Here is a 15489-nt window from a genome sequence, read left to right as displayed (position 1 = left end):
GTAGAGAAAAGGAAGAGACGGGCGTGTTCAATAAAAAGGTGTTATTTATTGATCAGTCTCTTTTCTCATACAAGAGAAATGGATCGATATTATTGCAATACTTATAGTTAAGTAAAGTGCATACATTAAAAGCAGCAGTATAAAATAATACTGTAAAAACATTGATATGGTTTCTAAGCCATAAGATGTTTAAAATGAATAAAATATATTACATACACATATACATTTGACTAAACGTACTCAACTGGTGTTTCTAGATACGCCTACCCCGTGTACCTGACCTAAGTCTAATACGAGGGCGGGAATAGAAAGTTACAGTTTAAGTTAAGTTTGTTTTTGCCAAGTGAATAACTTAAGAATTCTCTGGGAGGGGTTATTCAGTTCTGTACCTGGAAGTTAGGATGAATGAGGAATGGTATCTCTTTCTCTGGTCTCGATATTCCAGGCTGCCTGCGAGGGCTACCCAGAAACGCCGGTGCTGGATTTCTCGGCAGGAGAAAGCAGCTTCTCTCAGCGCGTCAGGAAGGCGGGGCTGCTGCCAGCGGGGTCTGCTCTGCTTCTGGGCTTCGGCAAGTATGGCTGCTCCGTCTCGTCACCACGCGTGTGTTTGCATAGGGCAAGATCGGTAATATTTATACCTTTAAGGTGCCGAGATTGACGTAAGGATGGACATAGATACGTCAATAAGGATGTCATACGACTTGCTCGTTAGCACATTCTTTTGCTGAAGTTCTCGGTGAAATCAAAACAATGGCCGCAGGGTTTTGCCCAGGTTGTCATAGGTTTGATTTGTTATGAGAACTCCGTATGCCTTATCAGGGGCTGGAGGAATATCGCTTGTCTAATTAGATCGCAAGCGTTATGACCTAATCAGATAACACGTTCCTGTGCCGTAGTGTGACTGCGTCAGATAACGGTATCTGCATCATGGGGTTTTTCTGCCTCATGGGCTGATTACTTGGTTAACTTGTTAGTTTGCTAAGGAATAGGGGGATCGATTCAGAACCTATAGGAATACATCACACCCACTCCACGCTAACTATGGTCATATTTACTAATCTATGCATAGTATAACATAGTACAACATACTATAGAGTATAGTGTATACCTTACCACCCCAAAATACATAAATGCATTTTGACATTTTCAAATATACGGAAAAATTGCAGTCATATGTATTGTATGCACTCAAGCTATGGAATAATGCTAAAGTAATCACGCATTTGTATACATTATTGCTTATTTGGTATATGAGAAATTACACATGAAATGGCTCTTAATACAGAAAAAAAGTTCGAGACCATTCCATCACAGAATAAAATATTTATGAACATACCAGCGGGCAGCTAATGTCTATATGCTATCTAAAATTTAGAATTCTTAGTTCTTTAAGAATAGTTTCTTACTTTAAGCAGAAGATAGTGTCCCGAAAAATATGCAAAAATATTTTGGGGCTGCTGAAAAACTTGCTGTCCGTGAACTGGAGGGAAAATTGTTCATGTGACTTTATTTTTAAAGTTGAAGGCCGAATTCAGGGAACGCCGTGTGCGAGCTTGCTCAAAAGTCTCTGTCTGCTCTGGAGAGAACATCATATCATTCAGGCTTTCGAAAAAGCTGTCAACAGCTTCCTGGGAAAGTTCCACTAACTCGGAAATAGGTGTAATCATGCATTCGTGCGCATGATTGTCTCCATTGACGTTCTGATTCGCATTGCTGACAGAAGGTCGTACCTGATCGATGCTGCTTTCATCTTGAACTTCACTACCCATCAATCGTAGTGGTGAAGCTTCCACGAATGCCGTCATCAGGATTGGTAGCCTTTGAGGGCAGCACAAAGCATGAACCTTGATCGGGCTCAACAATGTTTCTGCATCCATTGGCGCATCCGATTGTAGCGTCAGACAGGTGTCTAACACGCATTCTTCTCCGCATAGCAGACACCTTAATACAGGTAAAACACATCTTTGCCACATTGGTCGAAATGATAGAAACCAAGTCATGTTCAGGTCTCTAAGCCGGGAGAGTTCCAGGATTTTTGATATCCGGTCCCGGTATCCAATGGCTAGGATTGTTTCTTCCCTTGTCGCAAGAGTTTTGTCTGTGACATGGGTTGCCATAACGAAAAATAAGGACTAAGAATAGTATTCCTGCAATTAGTCCCAAGATCAGGGGAAGTCCGCCAAAAATCGAATGGACCAAATCTGGAAAAATACCCAGTATGGCTTTGAATGGTGTTAATGCCATCGAAAATACTGTCTTAAATACCTTTGAGACCCCATTGGTATCAGAAATATTTAAGATTTCATTAAGGATTTCCGCGAAATGTATGGGGGAATTAGTTGATAACAATGAATGTATCTCTGCAGTCGTCCTTGCGACTTGTAGATCATATGTTTCTTTTGATGACGAGAGCCTGGTAGGCGTCTGAAGAAGCACTGTTTTCATTCTGCTTAAAGTATCTATTCGAATAGAAGTAATTTTCAAATTGGGCCATGCCCTTGCCTCCCTGTCTGGAAAGGAGCTGGGGAACAATGAGCGTCCACAGCACTTGATCTTCGCAGTCGTAGTTACGAGATAAGGAGTCCCGGGCATAAGACTACAACATCTGCGATCTACAATTAGAATGTAACTCCCATTATAGAGTCTTTGAAAGAATGGTTCTATTTCTGTTGCAGGTGCGCCTTGCTGGTGACATGAAAGGTTGTATGAATTCCCTTCACAGGCTCCATGCAAACTAATTCCGTTACACAGAAGTGTGCCACTTAGTGACATCGCACAATTGTTGCCACTAAGAAACACTTTCTGTCCTTTATTACTGACACATGCATGTGAATAGGGCAGGTTCCATGTTGTTTTAATGTACCCCTTTCCCAATTTCTCGTACATGCCAGCCTGTATATATTTTTGGCAGTATTGAAACCTGAAGGTTGAGATTGGAATATTAATTATTCCATGTATTATCCATTCACTGACAGGTCGTTCTGACATTGTCACTGGTAATCTTTCTAGTTTTTCAATGCTCAAGATTGTATAATCAGCACCCCTTTGCGCCATACTGATTTGTCTATCAGTAAGGTTAAAGATTTGGAATAGTGACGTTGTGTTGATTAAACGCCAAGGCACATAGCCTGAACGCAGGTTTTGTAACGTCCAGCCAAGCTGTACAATAGAACGCAATTGGGACTGACCGTGTTGTAGCAACAGTAAGTCCTGCGATAATATGTCGATTGCTGAAGACACAATGCTGTCCAAAGAAAAAATTCTGGAGGACAGAGTCATTAACCCATTGTCCACTACAGAAAGTGATTTTTCCAAATTAATACGGTCAATTTCCCGTATTCTCTCTGCTGTCTCAATTTGAGTAACCTTCCAGGCCTCATTGTATGCTGCATATACAGAGGCTGCTATGAAACGTTTTTGACACTGTTTGCGTGGTCCCATTATGAAATCACTCAAGTCAGCACCATCAGTAAGTAAAGTTAGGTGTTGCTTAATTTCTGCCAGTGTGGAAGTTTGTAGCCATTGAAGGCATAATTTGCCCACACTGTAGGTTGTTATTATCCCTGGGTGATGTCTTTGGGGATATCTAGGGTCTGGCCTGGTCATTTTGAACCCCTGTGTTTTGTTCAGGAATCTGTCTTGACAGTTATTAGTATCTGTGGGCCAGATCAACCATTGTTTCCAATCAGGATGTGTTCTGTTTTGGTTTAATATATGGTTTACGTCTATCTCTTCATCTGTAGAAGTGTTGCTAAACATTGTTGGCTTTGGAATAGACGGTTTATTTAAATCTTTGATTTTGGCTAGGCCAAGACAGGTGGTTTGTTGAACAGTGTCATTTAAAAATATCATTTGTTCTGGGATCATGCAGGCTCTAAACAAAGCTTCTATACCCTGTACTTGCCAATCTTTTGTACCCCAAACACTTTTCAATTGAACATTTTTGTCCCAATAATCAAAACCAAAAGTATTCATTTTTTCAAAAAATGAGTCAGAATATATCAATTTTGTGTTGGTTATCATGGTTTTTGTCCCTGTCTTGTTTAATAATTTAAAATAAAATGTTTCAGCATTACTTGTGTTAAACCCTGAAAAATATGAGTATTTGTCGTAAACCGTTCTTGAGCTTCCTTTTGGAGGTGTTGCACAATGTTCCCATTGATTATAATTTAAAACATTTCTAGGTTGTGCAGATTTATGTAGAAAATGGTTACCATAGTGGTTATAACAGTACATACTATCATAATTGGTAGAACCCTGCAAATAATCATGTTTGGTAAATTTAGCAGACATTACTAAGTCCCAATCATCAGCAAATGAGTTTGGTTTTACAAAGTCACTCAAGGAGATCTTAATTTGGTGTGGATATATCAGGATTTCGACCGGACCATAAATTTCATAGTCAGTGTTGTCCCATGCTACCCCACCCGGTATAGGATTGGCTGTGAAGTTGGCTGAAGAAAGTTCTCTTTTCTCGACGTGTGAAGATGTGTGTGGTTTGAGGATCAAGTTGATTTTCTGACTTGCTGTGTCCATTTTAGCATATTTTCCCTCAATGAAGCGTCCCAAAGGTAGTACCATGATGAGCCAAAGTATGAGGATAAATGCACCAAAACCCACCCAAAATTCAATCCATGGGGAAATCAGATATGTTTCTTTCAGTTGTTTCAAAAGTTCTTTAGCTTTATCTTTAAAGGTTTTTGATGATGGCTGTGTCTTTGATTCACTGAAGCCTTCAGAGGAATCATCGAAGTTTATGAAGTAGCCGGATGCAGTTCTGTCAATTGTTCCAATTGCTTCAGGATTTCTGTTTCTTGCATGTTCACTTGGTACTTCACTATAAATTGGTGTGTCTCTGCTAAATGTTTTTATTTGGGTTTTCAGAGTTCTATTGCATTGTTGCATAGTCCTTGTTGTTCTTCTGTAGGCGTTTCAAATGTGATGAGCCTCTTCGTTAGGACCTCTGTACTGGTAGCAAACCTTGGTGTTCTGCTACTTATTGGGAGTCCACTTGGCCTACTGTTTGTTATCGGCCACATGATTGTGGTTTTACCAGGTCGATGGATACAACTCGGTTCTCCTTTTTTCCAGCAAGTGGCGGTAGTACAACTGATCTTGTCCCGTTGACAGACAAGACAGGAACTGCTTTTCTGTAAGAAGGCCCAAATTCCTTCTTTACCGCGATCTTCTCCCTGACTAGATCCCCGACTTTTGGAATCCAGACAGGTCTTGCTGGGACAGGTGGTGGTTCTTCAGTGGTTGTTGGCTGTTGTTTCAACTTTATGTTGCTCAGTTCTTTTCTTGTTTTGTTTAAGTCCTGCAAAATAGCCAAACGGTCTTTGATATCAAAGCTTTTTTCTTTCACCACTGAAGTCTGACTGTCAAGGTCAGAGATCAACATCCTAGTTCCGAATAATAATTCGTACGGACTGAATCCCTTCAGAGAATTTCTTGGCAAGTTATTTAGACTACGTTGGACACTTATTAGATGTTTGACCCACCCAGCTCCCGAACCTAATACCTTTGCCGTTATAGATTGCTTTATGCCTTGGTTTTTTCTTTACACCATCCCGTACCCTCAGGAAGGAAGTGAGAAGATTCCCGCTGGGCTATGCTCATTTGGTCATGTTTCCCCTCAGGCTGGAGGGCTAGAGTGAAAACAATGGTCAAACGTAGCATGCTCTTAGCGTATATGCCATTTAGACTCGCAAATCTTTGTATAACAGTCCAGACGTCAGCCGAGTGCTGAGGATCTACATTATAAGTGGAAACTAGCCTGTATATGTTAATCGCAACCCTTCCTTTTTACTCTTGATTTTTTCTGGAGCAAAACGGCGAGGTATTAAACTGTTTCTCTCCCCACTGCGATCTCTGTTGCAGTTTGGGCAGTTTTTTACAAACATGGTGTGACGCAGGCTCATGCCTGGCCACCAGTACCGTGATTGTAATTCTTCCAGAGAATCTTTTAGTTTGAGGTGTCTGAGACCCTCGCCCATATGTGCGTCTGCGATTAACAAGTTTCTCCTGTCCATGTTTGGAATCACTCTATCCCCCACTCCAGGGATTCGAGCAAAAGGGACGGAGTTTGCATCGATTATGTATGTATAATTGAGTGGATAGTTGATCGGTAACGCTGAGCAGTCGCCTTTTGATGACGTTTTCACCGCCAGCACTGTTTCACCGTCAATGTATTTTAATGTACGCTTTTTTCGAACTACGGGAGCCGTTTTAGTTGCTGCCGCTGTGGCTGTTTCAGCCAATGAATTCCCTGCAACGTGAACGCCATCACGCTGATGACTCAGTGAGTGTGTCACGTGAGTCTTTGGTAGTTCTTTTTGTAAAAGAGCTATTTGTTCCCAGAGCAGTTTCTGCTTTATTGTTGCATCTGTGTCATCTTTGTAACCGTTTTGAATCCATGTCTGCAAATCCTTGTTATATGATTTGACGCAGTAATATGAATCTGACACTATAAGTGTCGGGAATTCGCGATCCGCATTATCTAGCGCCATTTTCAATGCTAATATTTCAGTCTGTTGTTCTGAATTAGTTTCTACTGAGTGTGTTTTTGTTAATAGAGGTTTTAGTTTACCTCCGCGCCACACTTCTTTTGTAATCCCACATGTTGGGTTGTATGCCTGTTCTCCCCAAACGGGGGGTTGAGCATGTCCGTCTGTATAAATTACACAGGCGTAATGTCGTAAAGGCAGAATGTCGATAGGCAGAGGGAATGTTTTTTCATATTCTAGATTTTTTAATTCTTCTAGTTCTGGATCAAAGTAATAGTATACTTTGTCCGTTGTGATGGAATTCACCCATTGTATCCATTCCGGATTCAATGTTGTTGTTGGTAAATTACACGGTGTTGTTAGTGCCTCAAAGGCTGATTCTGCTGTTCTGACTGTGATATGTCTACCGTCAGCTTGATCTTTTTCTCTAGCTATTGCGGTTTGAACTACATGAACAATTCTTTCTTTAATGCTGAATTTCTGTTCAGCTTCTGTGTACAAGTGTGATTTGAATGCAATTGGTACCTTTTCCTCCCTCATTAGAGGTCAGGTATGTGAATCCGCATCTTCCTGGGATGACTCGAATCACAAGATTGCGTGTGTTATCACGTGTTTCTAATTTTGTTTTAATTAGCATGTCTGTTTGTAGGGATCTCAAAATTTCTGTGTGTATTTGAGTCCAATTGGATCTTTTAAAATCTGGTTTTATCAGATCATAAAGGGGTTTGACCCTTTCTGCGTAATTTGCAATGTATGTTCTTCCGAAATTTAGGAAGCCTAGAATCGACTGTAGGTTTTTTAGTGTTCTAGGTGCTTGGATTACGGCGCATTTCTCTAGGAAATTGTCAGCCAGGCTTTTGCCTTCACTTGATAACTCATATCCTAAGAATATCCTAAGATGGATAGACATGGATAGGATCGTAAGGATGGACATAGATACGTCAATAAGGATGTCATACGACTTGCTCGTTAGCACATTCTTTTGCTGAAGTTCTCGGTGAAATCAAAACAATGGCCGCAGGGTTTTGCCCAGGTTGTCATAGGTTTGATTTGTTATGAGAACTCCGTATGCCTTATCAGGGGCTGGAGGAATATCGCTTGTCTAATTAGATCGCAAGCGTTATGACCTAATCAGATAACACGTTCCTGTGCCGTAGTGTGACTGCGTCAGATAACGGTATCTGCATCATGGGGTTTTTCTGCCTCATGGGCTGATTACTTAGTTAAATTGTTAGTTTGCTAACCAGAATAGGGTCAGGAATAGGGGGATCGATTCAGAACCTATAGGAATACATCACACTTCCTTCCTCCCTCTCTCCCCTACGTGCTCCGTCTGCGTGTTCATTACAATGCATTTCAGTGGGGCCCATGACCTGAAGTTCTGTAACGACTGCCATAACATGTTGACACTGTGCCCTCTGTATAGTTTTGAACGTAATTTTCACAATGCAGGACCCAGGTTGTGAAATACCAGGCCACAATATTTTGTTCAGGTTGCGGTTAGCCAATCAGGATTGACTAGTCCCTTTAAGGCGGCCAATTCACTCATATCTGGACACTAACAGACCGATTTCTTTTTAATCCCTTCTTGATTTTTAAAACTAATTTCTCAAAAACAACTTAAGGGATTTACTCCAAATAATGAAAAGCAATCCATCTTGGTTAAGTTCTACTTTTCTGCCAAATTTTGTGTAAATCTGTTCCCAAGATTTGCTATCGGAATTTACACAGGAAATTAATGTTTTGGACCCTCTTTTTTCTTGGCCCTCACTTTACAAGTCATATTAAAACTTTCCAGGAGTGAGTGGATGTGGATGAACCTTTTTGTTTTTTGATAGTTTCATGAAGATTTGTTAAATGGTGCCAACGTTATTAGCAAAACTCTGACTTATCTATAACTACACAGTGGCGGCCTCCAAAGTGTAAAACATACATCTAAATATATTTATATATTTATTCATATGGAGAGAGAAAGCTTCCTAGTTTTGCTTCTGCCATCACCTCAAATAAAAAAAAAAAAGGTACTCAACATAAAGTACTTGGTCTATGAACACGACATATGAGTGATTCAAGCATAATAAATAATGGAATTGGGGAATTAGTTTTAGTTACCATTGAACTTTGTAGTAGCATTGATTGTACATAACTGGCAATTTTGAGAATGGTAAATGCGTTCATTTGATTTTTGTGTGTGGTTTTGCAATGTACCCTTTTTCAGATGCCTTGCAGTTCAGATATACTTACTGTCTGAAATATGTCTTCCCTAATTAGGCTCCTGCTACTAAATTGGATATGGAAAATACAAAACAACCTTCAGAACAACCTTCAGGTAACATTGCATTTTCAGTGCATTTAATTTCATATTTGAATTTGTTTCATGATGAAAGTGCAAAATGTCTTACTGACGCCATTAAAGATAGTCTTTTGAAACCATTGATGTGGTGTAAAAATGTAGTCTGAAAACCTTGTAGTGAAAAGTTCAGACTTTACTCAGCTTAAAAATGATTGGCCATGTCTCCCATTCATCTTTCTTCTATTATTTAATGCGTGGCAATAATGAATTGTTCTTTTAGACAAAGTATGCCTTTTATGTTGCATCATGTGCGTTCAAGAACACAGCATGCTTTCTGCTCCTAAAACAATTATCAGACATACAGTACAAAACATGGTAAGGTGCATGTCAATGAGTAACCTAATCTAATTTTTCAGTAAAGTTTTTAGTGGCTTCTTTTTTTTTCAAAACCGTATTTATTAAGAGTTCATGCATGAATCAATACAGCCCTCCACAGTCAGGAGGAGACTGTCAACGACAGACACTGAAAAAGGCATAGCAGTGAACCCAGAGTTATAGAAAACATACCCCAATCCCCTCCCAGACCACCCAACCCCAACAGCGCCCTGCAACACCCCCCCCTACTACCCACCCCTTATCCCACCCGAACCCAGTGCACGTGTTCACAGCGTAGCAACATAAGATGAAAAACAAAGGTGGAGTCAGCCAACAGTCTAAGGTACGGGGTCCACATCCAGAGCCAACACATCATCAAGATCAGCGGGGGGGTCGAGGTGCAGACCCCTGTAGTCCGCCCATCTTTTCCAAATTTTGTAGTGTTTCCGGGGACACCCTCTGGCCTCAAAAACAGGTAATTCCAGGCCCATAAGGAAGTCCAGTCCCGCTTTCCATGCACCAAGCGGGGGGGCACGAACGCTTTTCCAGGCCTGGGCCAGATCCCGCTTGGCCACCACCAGTCCCAAAAGCAGCAAGTGACGTTTGTAAGCGTTACCCCCAACATTTTCCAGGATATGAAGGAGACCCAGCCTAGGGGTACGGGGCAGGTCCCACCCCAGCACCTCCGAAAGACAGTCCCAAACCCCCGCCCAGAATCTGGTCAGCCTCCCGCAGGACCACACAGTATGGAGAAGCGTCCCTCTCTCATCACCGCACCTCAGACACTCCGGGGCGGCTATAAGGCCCGCCCGCCACAGCCGTTCCCTAGTATAGTAGGCCCTGTGGAGGTATTTGAACTGAATAAATCTAAGACGGACAGCTATAGCAGCTCCCCGGGGGGATTCAAGGGCCTCGCGCCAGTCATCATCATCCAAGGGGCCAATATCAATCTCCCAGGAGGCCTTCAACGACGAGAGGGAGGGGGAACAGTGTGTAACCAAGGAGCGATATATCTGAGAGACCTTTTTGTCGCCTAGGTCACCCATAAATAGTTTAGCCTCGATGGGACTGAAATCGGGGAGTTGCTCCAAGCCCACCAGACTCGGGCCAAGGGCATGGCGGAACTGGAGGTACCGGAAGAATTGGGACTTAGGCATATTGAATTCAGAGCTAAGGTCCTGAAAGGACTTAAGCGTAGTACCAGAGAGAACGTGACCAAGGGACGAAATCCCGATCGCGTCCCAACCGCCAAACCCGGATAGGGAAGCCAGCGCCGGGAGCAGGCCATTACGCCACAACGGCGTCTCAGCCGTCAGTCTGCCCCACCACCCCACACGATGCAAAGCTTGCCGCCAGACCGCAAAGACCAGCTGAGTGACCCTCGGCAATACCCTCCTCCGTCTGGCCGAGTACAGCAATGTGTGGAGCGTGGCACCGCCCATCAACGAGTGCTCCAGAGCATAAGCCGGATCACTACGGTCCCCATACCACCACTCATTGAGCACGAGGAGGTGGGAGGCCTGGTAATAAGACAGGAGGTCCGTGGACGCCAAGCCGCCACAGTATGTAGAGAGAAAGCAGGTACGTAGCGCGACCCGAGAGGCGCCCCCGGCCCACAAAAACCTACCCAGCACCGAGTTGACACTCCGGAACCATTGTGGGTCGATTCTATAGGGATGATTCTGCAGTTGGTAGAGGAGCCGAGGCAGGGCGACCATCTTAAAAATTGCCGACCGACCATAGATGTTAAGGGGCATACGTGTCCAGGCCTTAACGTCCATCTGGACCCTATCCCACACCGGCCGAATGTTCCGATCCCACGCCACCGCGGCCGAGGCCGAGAGGAAGACGCCCAAGTATTTCATGCCCTCAACCACCACCCGAAGGGACGCAGCCCATGGGCAGTGCACCGTGTCACTCCCCAGCACCCACAGGGTCGACTTGTGTGGGTTAAGAAAAAGCCCTGACGCCAGACCAAACTCATGCATGATCTCAAGAACGCGAGGGCCCGTACGATGCAAATCAGTCATAAAGAAGAGCACATCATCCGCATATAAGGCAACGCGGTCCGTGCGGTCCGCCCCCCATACAAAGCCCCGATAAAGCGCGTCCTGGCGCACCCGGGCGGCCATAGGTTCCATAGCCAGCGCGAAGAGGTACGGGGAGAGGGGACATCCCTGTCGGGTGCCCCTGGCCACAGGAAACCGCGTGGAGACCGCCCCAGAAACACGTACCGAAGCGGTGACATCCGTATAGAGCAGTTTTACATAGGAGACAAAAACCGGTCCCAAGTTCAGTAGTGGTAGGAGGGCGAAGAGATAGGTCCAGCTGACCGAGTCAAAGGCGCTATCAATGTCTGCCAACAACAGCGCCGCTTGATCCCCGGTGGTTCCGATCGCGTCCAGCGCGGCCTGGGCCCGCCGAATGTTGTGCCGCGTCGCCCGGTGTGGCATAAAGCCCGCCTGATCCGGGTGGACAAGGGTTGAGATATGCGGGAGGAGGCGGTTTGCAAGCGCCTTGGCCAGGAGCTTGGCTTCAAAATTAATAAGGGAGATGGGACGGTACGACTCATGGCGCTCGGGGGGTCTGCCCGGCTTTTGAAAGACCACAATTTCGGCATGTCGCCAGTCTGGGGGGAGGGTGCCACGCTCCCGCGCCAGTTCCAACGCCCGCCCGTAATGTGGCCCAAGCTGCAGGTGGAATTTCCGATAGAATTCGCTGGGGAACCCGCTCGGCCCCGGTGCCTTACCCGCGTTTAGTTGACCCAGTGCGTCGCCTAATTCCTCCGCCGTCAGGGGGAGCTCCAGAGCGTCACGCACATCATCGGAGACCGCCCGCGGATGGACCGCTGCGAGGTATTCCTCAATGCCATCAGAGGAAAGGCTCTCCCGGGGGGCATACTGATGTTCATAATGGCGCGCAAAGCTCGCCGCAAGGATCACGGGGTCTGTAATCGCCACTCCTGCGTCGTCAACAAGCCCCGGCAAGGTGATTGGCTGCAAAGTCTGCTGACAAAGCCTATGGAGCATGGTGCAAGACTTGTCACCCCACTGATATACCCTACTACGCGTAGCCAGCCACGCCTGGCGTGCCTCATCTAATAAGACCGAGGAGTAAGACTGTTGCGCCTGTAAAAGCAGCCGCAGTGTCACATCATCGGCCGCCGCCCTGTGCCGCGCCTCCAGCGCCTCCACCTGCACCGCGGCAGCAGTAATACTGCTTTGGCGAGTCCGACGAGCCGTTGCGCACCAGGCTATATCCACACCCCTCAAGGCGGGCTTCATGGCCTCCCACACTGTGATTGCATCCATCCCCACCGTAAGGTTGTCCTGCCAGTAGTGGGCGATTGCACCGCGCAGATGCTGGGAGTAATCTGGTCGCTGCAGGTGCCACGTAGACATCCGCCACCGAAACGGCTGGCGCGCCTTACAGAGATCTATCTGCACCGCCACAGGGGAGTGGTCCGAGAGCCCGCGAGGCCGGATCGCCGCCCCCTGCACCCTGTCAAGGAAGGCCCCCGGTACAAACACACAATCGAGGCGCGAGAGAGAGCCATGCACAGCAGAGACATACGTGTATTCCCGCCTCCCCGCATGCAAATGTCTCCACACATCCACCCATCCAAGACCATCAATCATGGCACTCAGCCGAGTAGGGGAGGCTACAGCCTCGGCCCCTCGTCCCCTCTGTCTGTCTAAGGTCATGTCCACTACATCATTCCAGTCGCCTCCAATCACAGCCAGGGAACGGGGAAGCTCGGCCCATAAGGCAAACAGTCGCTCCGCAAGGGCCCACTGCAGCGGGGGAGGGGCATACACACAACCGAACACCACAGGCTCCACACCAACCCTACCCTGCACAAACACAAACCGGCCCTGAGGATCAAGCCATTCATGAGTATAAGCCAGCCGTCTGTGAACAAGAATGGCCACGCCCCTCGACCCCCTAGTGAAGCCAGCATGAAACACCTGGTGGAAGCCAAACCTCTGCAGACTCAGTGCCTTAGTACCCAACATGTGTGTTTCCTGAAGAAAGAGCACATCTGCCAAGTCCCTTTTCGCCCAGCGAAGCACAGCCCCCCGTTTGATCTTGTCTAGGAGCCCCCGGACGTTCCAGCTCAGTACACGCATGGAAGTGCCAGGAGACACAAGCCGTGGAGCTTCAGCCATTGTCACGATGAGCCAGTTCCCGTCCACCCCAGTACCCGACCCCGGCCCACAACACCCCGTTTGCCAACATCATAAGAAACACGTGCACCCCCCAGAACACAGCCCTAAACCCCACTACCCCACTAACCCCGGCCCAACCCACAAGCAACCAAACACCCCAAGACCCCCCACCCCCACCCCCATACCTCAATGAACAATGAAGTATCTGTCGCGGTATACGGTACTTCAGGCCCAAAACACAGCGCCCAAAGCCAGCCATACCAAGGGATCCCAACTAGTTCCCCCCTGAACTAACCAGACACACTCCCTGAACCACCCCCCAGTCCCAACAGGAGGAGGCAGCCCATAGTACAGGCCCCGAACCCCAACAAACATACAGTCGAGTCATAAACAAAGCACCATAGAAAAGTACCAGACCAGGATGGCCCCGGTATTCGCCAAAAAGAAGTCAATACTGCACCAGCCAATGTCTGTCCCACCGACCACAGCTCAGCATCCGCAACATATATTTTGACATAGGAAAGGCAACCAGCAGATAGTCTCTGTGAATGGTGATCAGGAGCCTTGTTCAGATTGATCCGTATCGGGCTGTGTGTCCCCCAAAAGAGGGTCCCGGGACAGGGACCTCCGCCGGGAGCGGGACTTGCGGTGACGTTTCCCTCTGCCTGACGGGTTGCCCCGGTCCTGAGACGAGCCACGCGACGACCCAGAGTGCAGCCCTGGTTGGACATGAGGTCGAATTCTGACCGTCTCATCGGTCCAGTTGAAGACGGCCTCCGGCGTATCGAAGAAGAGGGTCTTGGAGTTGAAGATCACACGGAGGCGGGCCGGGTAGAGCAGTGAGTATTGGATTTTCAAGCCACGCAGCTTGGCCTTGGCTTCCAGGAAGGAGTGCCTCTGCTGGTGGACCAGTTTGGTATAGTCCGGGAATATCATAATTTTATTATTGTCATAGAGCAGGGTGTCCTTAAGCCGAGCCTCCCGGAGAATGACGTCCCTGTCGTGGAAGTTGAGGAGCCTGGCGATGATCGGGCGAGGCCGCTCCCCGGCCGGCGGCTTCTGTGTCAAGGCGCGGTGAGCACGCTCCACCACGAAGCATCGCGACAGGGAGTCCGGGGGTAGCCAGCTCTCCAGCCACCGGGACAGAAAAACGTCCATGGGCCCATTCTCGCAGTCTTCCGGAAAGCCAACAAAGCGCAGGTTGTTCCGCCTCGCCCGCCCCTCGGCATCTTCCACACGGAGCACCAGGCCCCGCTGAGTCTGTTCCATGTCGGCAATCTTCTTCTTAAGGGCACCAACATCTCCCTCCACTGCTGTGACCCTGGTCTCGGTTTCAGTAATGCGGGCGACCGCATTACGAAGATCTTGCCGCAGCAGCATCACGTCGGCACCCACCGCGCCAATCTTCGCATCCAGCATGTCGCGGGACTGTGTAATGGCTGTCAGCAATGCCGCGTTGTCTGGTCCAGCATTTTGGCCCCCGCCAGCCGCACCAGCTCCTCCACCAGGGCCGGTGAACTTATCAATGGGTCCAGTCTTAGTGGCGGCCGAGCCCCGAGTCATGGCGGCCGCAGAGATGGCAGATCAGTATCACGCACCTGTAGCGAGGCCGCACCTCACGATAGTCCACCAACCAGGCCTCGGCCGGGGCGTCTAGAGCACACCAGGCCACACGGGATCCTCACGCCACCGGCCCACAGATCGGGCAGGCCCCCAGGAAACGCCGCCTCACCAGGGCGTAGTAGGTCGTCCCCGCGCCCACTGGCACGGCGCAGATATGGGCCACTCTAGCCCAGTCCACGAGTCCTCCGGCCGCCGCCCCGGCGACCACAGGGGCAGGGAAGGGCAAGTATCCGGGCCAGGCGCCCGACTGACACCCCAGCCCCCTGGGGCTCCCACGCGGCCGAAGGATCTGGGCCGGCGACTCCGGGCGGGGACCACCAAACTCGAGGTCCCGGCTCCACCAAGGCCAGGCAGGCCGCAGGTCTTCCGAGGCCCCCCCAGGCACCGGCCCCCACCGCAGATATGGCGAGGAAAGGCAGGGGATTCCGCAGCTGGTCGCCGGCAGCAGGCAGCCCCGGATCACGGCCAAAGAGCAGCGCCTCAGGCCCCGGATCAAGTCCACCGGTCCGGGCCCGCCTAAAGT

The 15489-nt window shown here is 47.9% G+C and overlaps 1 protein-coding gene across 5 annotated transcripts in view; it reads left to right on the top strand.

Annotated features, from left to right (window-relative positions):
* Positions 1-15489, top strand: part of TTC3 (tetratricopeptide repeat domain 3) — a 1911479-nt gene that overhangs the window by 497246 nt on the left and 1398744 nt on the right. For all 5 annotated transcript variants that reach the window (XM_078656864.1, XM_078656865.1, XM_078656863.1 and 2 more), the window contains one exon: positions 8778-8835. In XM_078656864.1, the coding sequence (XP_078512990.1) occupies positions 8778-8835 (58 nt within the window). The remainder of the gene's footprint in view (positions 1-8777; positions 8836-15489) is intronic.

Source organism: Lissotriton helveticus, chromosome 8 (assembly GCF_964261635.1).
Source record: "Lissotriton helveticus chromosome 8, aLisHel1.1, whole genome shotgun sequence".
Classification (NCBI taxonomy): Eukaryota; Metazoa; Chordata; class Amphibia; order Caudata; family Salamandridae; genus Lissotriton; species Lissotriton helveticus.
The sequence above is the reverse complement of the archived record's forward strand: the minus strand, read 5'-3'. Positions and strand labels throughout refer to the sequence as shown.